General features: G+C 43.1%; 1 protein-coding gene across 1 annotated transcript; it reads left to right on the forward strand.

The window, feature by feature from the left end:
- The first annotated feature begins 3,209 nt into the window (after nucleotides 1-3,209).
- Nucleotides 3,210-7,805, forward strand: rexo4.L (uncharacterized protein MGC131088). Its single transcript, NM_001096465.1, is given in 9 exon segments — nucleotides 3,210-3,321; nucleotides 4,288-4,550; nucleotides 4,978-5,291; nucleotides 5,550-5,702; nucleotides 5,784-5,977; nucleotides 6,075-6,163; nucleotides 6,476-6,550; nucleotides 6,630-6,704; nucleotides 6,801-7,805. Coding segments are annotated over 8 exon segments (1,254 nt in total). The 5' UTR covers nucleotides 3,210-3,321; nucleotides 4,288-4,331; the 3' UTR covers nucleotides 6,936-7,805.
- The last annotated feature ends 1,732 nt before the right edge of the window (nucleotides 7,806-9,537 follow it).

The following is a 9,537-nucleotide window of genomic DNA, read 5'->3' on the forward strand; positions in this document are numbered from 1 at the left end:
CACACAGCAGAATAAATACAGTGCCAATTCCATGTATATACCCCAGAACACACAGCAAGGATAAATACAGTGCCAATTCCATGTATAATACCCCAGAACACACAGCAGATAAATACAGTGCCAATTCCATGTATAATACCCCAGAACACACAGCAGATAAATACAGTGCCAATTCCATGTATAAATACCCCAGAAACACACAGCAGATAAATACAGTGCCAATTCCATGTATAATACCCCAGAACACACAGCAGGATAAATACAGTGCCAATTCCATGTATAATACCCCAGAACACACAGCAGGATAAATACAGTGCCAATTCCATGTATAATACCCCAGAACACACAGCAGATAAATACAGTGCCAATTCCATGTATAATACCCCAGAACACACAGCAGGATAAATACAGTGCCAATTCCATGTATAATACCCCAGAACACACAGCAGATAAATACAGGGCCAATTCCATGTATAATACCCCAGAACACACAGCAGATAAATACAGTGCCAATTCCATGTATAATACCCCAGAACACACAGCAGGATAAATACAGTGCCAATTCCATGTATAATACCCCAGAACACACAGCAGATAAATACAGGGCCCAATTCCATGTATAAGAACACACAGCAGGATAACTACAGTGCCAATTCCATGTATAATACCCAGAACACACAGCAGAAATACAATTCCATGTATAATACTAAATACAGTGCCATTCCATGTCCAGAACACACAGCAGATAAATACAGTGCCAATTCCATGTATAATACCCAGAACACACAGCAGATAAATACAGTGCCAATTCCATGTATAATACCCCAGAACACACAGCAGATAAATACAGGGCCAATTCCATGTATAATACCCAGAACACACAGCAGATACAATACTGTGCCAATTCCATGTATAATACCCAGAACACACAGCAGATAAATACAGTGTCAATTCCATGTATAATTCACCAGAACACACAGCAGATAAATACGGTGCCAATTCCCATGTATAATACCCAGAACACACAGCAGATAAATACAGTGGCCAATTCCATGTATAATACCCCAGAACACACAGCAGATAAATACAGTGCCAATTCCATGTATAATACCCAGAACAACAGCAGATAAATACAGTGCCAATTCCATGTATAATACCCAGAACACACAGCAGATAAATACAGGGCCAATTCCATGTATAATACCCCCAGAACACACACAGATAAATACTGCTGCCAATTCATGTATAATACCCCAGAACACACAGCAGATAAATACACGTGCCAATTCCATGTATAATACCCAGAACACACAGCAGATTAAATTAACAGTGCCAATTCCATATATAATACCCCAGAACACACAGCAGATAAATACAGTGTCAATTCCATGTATAATTCACCAGAACACACAGCAGATAAATACGGTGCCAATTCCATGTATAATACCCAGAACACACAGCAGATAAATACAGTGCCAATTCCATGTATAATACCCCAGAACACACAGCAGATAAATACAGTGCCAATTCCATGTATAATACCCAGAACACACAGCAGATAAATACAGTGCCAATTCCATGTATAATACCCCAGAACACACAGCAGATAAATACAGTACCAATTCCATGTATAATACCCCAGAACACACAGCAGATAAATACAGTGCCAATACCATGTATAATACCCCAGAACACACAGCAGATAAATACAGGGACAATTCCATGTTTAATACTTCGAGGTCCAGATTTGTGGAAAGGCTAGGGTGGCAGAATTTTAGGGGTGGCATGCTGCACCACAAAGGGTTCATAAAACACTGGGGACATGCAGGAGATTTGTTAGTTCTCTAAAGGAGACATATATGAAAAATCTTAAATAGTGTTTGTTTCACATTGTGGTCAAATTAATATTATCTTTAAAAATGTCCCCTTTATTGGATTGGAAAATCATATAATACACAAAAGCCATGCATATCCTGTAAATTATATCCTTATAAACGGTGAGTTCTGATGTCATCAGCTATAAACAGTGAGTTCTGATGTCATTTCTGTCACATGACTCACTGAAATTCGTGTATTATAATAAATAAAGTACCCCCAGTTGCAAAATATGAGGATATTAGAAGTTACCTCAGAGTTCCATGACCTGTATAAAAACACTCGGCCTTCGGCCTCGTGTTTTTATATGGTCATGAAGCTCCTCGGTAACTTATAATATCCTTATATTTTACAAGAGGGGGTACTTTATTCACTATATAAACATGAAATAAAGCCAATAGGCTGGTTTTGTCTCCAATAAGGATTAATTATATCTTAGTTGGGATCAAGTACAAGCGACTGTTTTATTATTACAGGTATGGGACCTGTTATCCAGAATGCTCGGGACCAGGGGTTTTCTGGATAACAGATCTTTCTGTAATTTGGATCTCCATACCTTAAGTCTACTAGAAAGTCATATAAACATGAAATAAAGACAATAGGCTGGTTCTGCCTCCAATACGGATTAATTATATCTTAGTTGGGATCAAGTACAAGCGACTGTTTTATTATTACACAGAAAAAGGAAATCAGTTTTAAAAAATTTGGATTGTTTGATTATAATGGAGTCTATGGGAGACGGCTGTTCCGTAATTTGGAACTTTCTGGATAACGGGTTGGTGGATAACGGATCCCATACCTGTAATATGTTCTAGTTAAGTCAGCGCCGGATTCGCTGAGCGGGCGCCCCTAGAAGCACCAGCATGCGAGTGCTGGAGCACTGGGGAGCACAGGCTCCCCACAGAGCGGCTGGGAGGTGCCGCCCTAGGCCCGGGCCTATGTAACCTAGCCACAAATCAGGGCCTGAGTTAAGTCACTGAGCTGTTGATTAGTCAGGAGACTCCCCAGCTCTTATTCACATAACTGAGGGCTTACTTACAGCTTAAAAAAAACAATCTCCCATTGGTGTTCTATGAAGCAAAGTACACAGGCCACAGCTGTAGCAGAATTAGAAACAATATCATTAAAAGCTGCGTGGGCCTCGGCAATATCCTGCTAATACAAGGCGTCGTGTATGTAAGTCTGAGGTAACTTAATTATGGCGCGAAGTACCACGTGCTCTTGAACGCATGCGCACTGCAGCCCGGAACCAAAGTGCTACGCTGAGTGCTGCCTGCGGACGGGCTTTCCTGCCGGTTTCCGGTTCCCAGCACGCATCAGGTTTGGTTGGAATTGGGAAGGCATGGGCATAGCTGCTGCGTGCGGATCGGAGGATTAAGTTACGCAGCTGCTTCCTGGTGGGACAAGGACTTGGCAGAGCTGCGGGAATCACTGGGCATGTTACACGTGAGTTACTGTACTGATACATATTATATAGTCCATGTGACTGGACACACGTGGTCCTGTAGCACTAGAGCATCAGAGACTATGAGACCCTCCTTCCTGCACTCACTCATACTTTATATTTATTGCATTGCGTGTTACTGAGGATTTAGGCTCTTGATACTAAAGGGGAAGTAAACCCAAACATTGGCCTCATACACTGTCTCCTTAGCCCATCACACACCCCAAATGCCCCTACTATAGCAGAAATGTAAAAGCAGCCCTTATGGTTGTCCTCTTCACCTCCTCAACACACTGCCTGTGTTATGTATGACTGCAACCCCCAGCTATGCCTTCTCTATATGCACAGAGCATGTGCAGTGAATCAGCAGAAAAGAAGATGGGGAGCTACTGGGGCATCTTTGGAGACACAGATCTTTACTGCTAAAGGGCTGCGGTTGCCTTGGGCTGGTACAGAAGCACAAAACATCATGTACAACATTTCTAGCTACTTCTTTAGTTACGCTTTAGTTTTCTTTTAAATTACCTTTTAGTATGATGCAGAGAGTGAAATTCTGAGACAATTTGCAACTGGTTTTCATTTTTTATTGTTTGTGGGTTTTGAGCTCTTTAGCTTTTTATTCATCCGCAGTAAAGTTTGCAGTTTCAGCAGCAATTGGGTTGCTAGGGTCCAAACTACCCTAGCAACCATGTACTCATTTGGATGAGAGACAAATATGAATAGGAGAGGCCTGAATAGAAAGATAAGTAACAAAAAAGTAGGAATATGAATACATTTTAGCCGTACGAAATATGTTTTTTTTAGATGGGGTCAGTGACCCCCGTTTGAAAACTTGAGTCAGAAGAAGGCAAATAACCTAAAAACTGTAAAAAAGAAAACATGAAGGCCAGTAGCCTAGAATTAGCCATTCTATAACCTACTTCAGAGTGAACTACTCCTTTAAGTTCACTTTTTTTTTTTTTAAATAGAAATCGTTATTCTTTGACCCTGATTGGCTAATGAAGGGGCACAAATGGCAAAAGCCAAAGTGACGAAGGACCAATCGCCTGCGAGCGGCTGTTCTGTAAAAAACGCAAACACTCAGAAACAGACGAAGAAGCAGAAAAAGAAGAAATTCTGGCAAAACCACCCTAAAATCACTGCCAAGACAAACGAAGATTTAAAGGTTTCTCCTCTGCTGCCCCCCAAAAAGCCCCAGGAATTCTCATCCAACTGGAAAGCGCTACAGGAGGTAAGTGGGTGGGATCTGTAAGTGACAGATTTGTCATCAATAGGTTGTGCTTAAAGCAGAGGGAACTCTGGGAAGGAAATCCAGTAGCACTTCCAATAGTTTGCACTCGTGGAATACCCTACTGTATTGGCGTAACATACCCCCGTTGATCTATTTTGAAATTGTTAGGTACATTATTTATTATAATCCTAAAGTTTCTGCTGTGTGACAGAAATGACATCACTAAGCACCGATTATAACTGGTGACATCACTAAACAACATTTATAAAGCCATCATACAGGATATCCGTATTGGTGCAACGGAGCCTTTAATGATCCTTGATCCTTATTAACTCTTTTAGAGCTGATACCAAAGTGCAGGGTTAAATTTACAGTAATTTGGTTTACTGATTACCTGAAGTTTACGGTGCCTGTTTCCTCCCGTTAGCTGTTGAAGCAGAAGGTAAAACCAGCAGTACCTGCACCGTCTACTGAATTACTTAATAAAGACCAAAAAGTCTCAGAGAAGAAAAATGAGGAGTCTACCCCCCCTAAAAGTGCCCCCAAAATAAATGGCGGCATAAAAAGTGTATCTGCAACAGCAAAGGAAACCAAGGCACCTTCACAGGCACCTCCTACAAAAGCCAGGGAGAAGACAGAGGAGGTGAAGAAAGGAAAGAAACGGAAGATCAAAGCAGAGGGCACAGATGAAGAGCACCAAGCAAAGAAGCCTCAAGTGGAGTCCCAGCCAGAACCACCAAAGTAAGTTGCCTCCATAGTAGATGTGTTTTCTGGCCTCTAGACCTGTCTTCTGGCCTCCAGAGTAGACGCGTCTTCTGGCCTCCAGAGTAGACGCGTCTTCTGGCCTCCAGAGTAGACGCGTCTTCTGGCCTCCAGAGTAGACGCGTCTTCTGGCCTCCAGAGTAGACGCGTCTTCTGGCCTCCAGAAGCTTTACTGACCATGTACATGCATATTCCACATTGCTCTCATTCTCTGCTGTGGTTTACTTGCTGGCACAGAGTGGATATCTGGTTTGATGATGTAGATCCGGATGACATTGAGGCGGCCCTGGGGCCAGAGGCTGGACGCATCGCTCGCGAGATGCAAGGGGTCACAGAGACAAAATCTGCGACTGTGGATAAGGTTCTTGTGAAAGAGAAGGCATTTGAAGGGTAAGCCATGTATCAATAGCTGCCTGTTATACGGGTACGTGGATTTGACCAGTTACTGAGCACGTTCTGTATCTGTTTCAGGCTTACTCGGGCCGTTGCCATGGATTGCGAGATGGTTGGAGTGGGAATGGATGGAGAGGAGAGTATCTTAGCCCGTGTCTCCATTGTCAATCTGTTTGGCAAGTGCGTGTATGACAAGTTTGTCAAGCCAACGGAACGAGTGACCGACTATAGGACAGCGGTGAGCGGCATCAGACCCAAGGACATAAAAAACGGTAGGCGCGTCCTCCAGTCCGATCCAAAGCTGCACCTAAACTTGGCATCAGTGATCTATCGAGCAGCACTAAAAGAGCTTCATTTATTGTGTTTCAGGGGAATCTTTTAAGGTTGTTCAGAAGGAGGTTTCAGAAATTCTCAGAGGACGCACCTTAGTCGGACACGCTATACATAATGATCTGAAGGTAAAACTGGAATTACCAGCCCGTAGGTGGACTTTATTCATCCAAATGGATTGTTCATTGCAGAACAAATCCACTTTAAAGTCATAGCTTAATAACCCATATGAATAACGGCGCGCTTCGCTTGCTACCTTGAAAGGGGACAGTAACACAATAGGAGGGCGATGGCAGAGCTAGTAGCATCTCCACAGAAGCCAGAGCAAATGGCACATAACTATACTCATACTCATATATGAATATTAAATAATACAAGTGAAGATCAGAGGCTAGAGTTGTATAAGGGAATCATTGTCATTGTTTTTCTCTTTTATGCAGATTCTTTTCTTAGATCACCCCAAAAAGGCCATCAGGGACACCCAGAAATACAAACCCTTTAAGCAGAAAGTAAAGGTAAAGTGTTTACTTTTTTTATACCTTTAAATGACTCCAAGAACATCTCCCGTGTCCTAATGAAGTCTCCTTTGTTTAGAATGGGCGCCCGTCCCTGAAACTTCTGTGTGAGAAGATCCTGAATGTGAAGGTGCAGACCGGGGAGCACTGCTCGGTAGGTATCCGCACCTCTTTTGTGATTGGCATAAGAAATTCCTGCTGCAATGGTTCCTACCTTTATTTTTATGTATTTAACTCTTTCATTTTCTAGGTTCAAGATGCCCAGGCTGCCATGCGCTTATACACCATGGAGAAGAAATGCTGGGAAGCTGCCATTAAAGCCAAATATACCGGCTTTAAGCCTGTTGGCAGGAAAGAGAAAGGGTCCCAAAAACAAAAAACATAAACCGTCTCCTTCTCAGAGTTGTGTCGCCCTCTGTTGGACATTAGTAATAAGACCACTCTGCATGGAGAATGCCCTTTGCTCTGAAGTCAGACCACCCGTGCCTTATTGTTGAACTGTGTGCAAGGCCACGGACCTCCTGTAACGTAACACAGGAGAAAATGGGGTTCCCTACAGGTAAATGTTTCCCAATGGGATGAGGGTGCCCAACTACAGGACATGTGTGATCAGCTGGAAACCTGCAGCCTCTACTGGAACAAAAAAAAAGTCACCTTATGGTACACGGCAACTCCTGTTGGTACATCTGCTTGAATGCCCAATGCTGACGTTGTACGGACAGACAGACCCCATTTACTTCGGCACGACTTTGTTTTTAGTAGGGATGAACCCAATCCAGGGTTTGGTTCGGGATTTGGCCAAGATTTGGCCTTTTTCAGCAGGATTCGGCCAAATCCATGTGCCCGGCTAAACCGAACCCAAAAAGGAAATGTTTTTGTAACCACTCACTATGCACACAGTTCTCTTTCCTTGTTCCCCTAATTTACATATGCAAATTAGGTTTCGGATTTGGTTCTGTAATCAGCCAAAATCCTTCACAAAGGGTTCGGAATTCGTCCGAATCCTAAAATAGTGGATTTGGTGCATCCCTCGTTTTTAGCAAAGCTCTCAAAGAGCCGGTGACTTGTGCCCATTCCAGAGTTTACTTTATTTTTATTAAAAGTGATTGGAGCCTGATCAGTACGACTCAGTATCAAGGTTTGTTTGGTGTAAAACTTCTTCAAACCCGAGCGACGGAATTAGACCAAATGTACTGGGGCATGGTAAAAGTAACACATGGTTTTGGTTATAAAGTGGCATTTTTATTCAAGATGATTGCTTGGCTCTATAGTGGTACTTGTAGCACTCCCAGGTCCAAGCCCAATCCTTGACCCATTCAAAGCCAATATCACCCCAAGAAAATGTTTGGGAGCAAACATACACACCCCTCAATTGAGTCGTATGGTATAATTTTTATCTAGGAGTCCAGAAGAACCAATGGTGATCAAGTATAAATGGTATTTATGTATTTAAGACAATCCTTGACGTATTATTTATCAGCACTCACTGGGATATCCCCCTCCCCAAAGCTTTAAAAGCCACCCACCCCCTCTATAGCGTCTTTTTCAAGTGCTTGTCCCCCATCCATGTGCCCTCCTGGCCTGCCTAAAAAGTGTCCATTGGTGTGTGATCCTGCACCCTTTGTATTTTCGCGGAAGGGGGCGAGGGAGGTGGAAGTAGGGTTGCCACCTCACCCCTTTAAAACCGAACACATATGGAATCCACAGCCTGGATGGCCAATTCATTTAAATGAATTGCTAATTAGCCATGCAGGCTGTAGATTTCATAGTGTTCGGTTTTAAAGGGGTGAGGTGGCAACCCTAGTCGGAAGGTTAGCAGTCCTCGGTAAAGTATTTAGTTAGTGGCCTGAGCCTGATGGTCTCCATTTTGTTTTTTGTTTGGATTCCCTGCTCGGGGAGATTTTTTTAAATGGAGTCGGAATTCTGAGCCAACTGCCTCCCTCACAAAGTCTTTCCTAAGGTGTGTGCACTACAGAGAGGTAAGTTGCCTGTTTGTTACATACCTGCGTAGCTTTAGGTGAATGTAATTGGTTATTCAGCTAGGGGTCCAATTCTCCCGTCTCTTCCTGAATTACAAGTTATGGCACCAGTTCTGTGTTAGGGCTCTTACACGCGGGCGGTTTTTCTGTGCTCCCCTGCGTTGTGCTTTCATCAGTTCAGCTGCAGGAGTAGACGCACTCAATTATTGTGAAGGGGGCTGTACTCACACAGACACATGCATGCGCCGAACGCAGGTGAAATGCAACATGCGTACCACCTGCGCCTGGCGCATACATGCGTCTGTGTGAGTACAGCCCCCTTCACAATAATTGAGTGCGTCTACTCCTGCGCTCCCCTGCGGCTGTACGGAAGAAAGCGAAGCGGAGGAAAAACCGCCTGAGGGTAAGAGCCTTTAAGGTGAATTACAGACACACTGGGTATTGCATTGAACCTGTCAGTTGCTCTGCATTGTGTTATATCTGCTGGTGCAGAGTCATGTCATAACCTCATAGAACTGGCAAATTAGATGCATACCTGATTAGCCTCACCTGAGTGTAATCATGTGATCAGCGACACTACCTGAACTTCCAGAGAATTTCTGCAGTCCTGGGTAATGCATGGGACTTGTGCCTTTGTGTTATAGTAGTTACTGCACAGTCAGGTAATTATCTCTGGGAACTGGCTAATTAGATGTGTACCTGATTAGCCTTACCCGAGTGTAATCATGTGATCAGAGACCCTACCTGAGCTTCCACAGAATTGTTTTAGTCCTGTGTTACGGCTGCTTGCTGCTACATTGGGTAATGCCCTAAATCTCTTTTTTTCTATTTTCTTGCAATCAAAGATGTTTTTAGCAGCTAGGACAGAGTTTTTAGTAACCTCTGAGAATATAATGCGTACCTGAGTGTATAATCATTTACATATGTGTATACCTTCTACATGGACTTCAGAGCATGGCACCTTTATTGACTCATGGTTATTGAGATTGTATTTGCTGTATTAGTCTT

Source organism: Xenopus laevis, chromosome 8L (genome assembly GCF_017654675.1).
Source record: "Xenopus laevis strain J_2021 chromosome 8L, Xenopus_laevis_v10.1, whole genome shotgun sequence".
NCBI classification, from domain to species: domain Eukaryota; kingdom Metazoa; phylum Chordata; class Amphibia; order Anura; family Pipidae; genus Xenopus; species Xenopus laevis.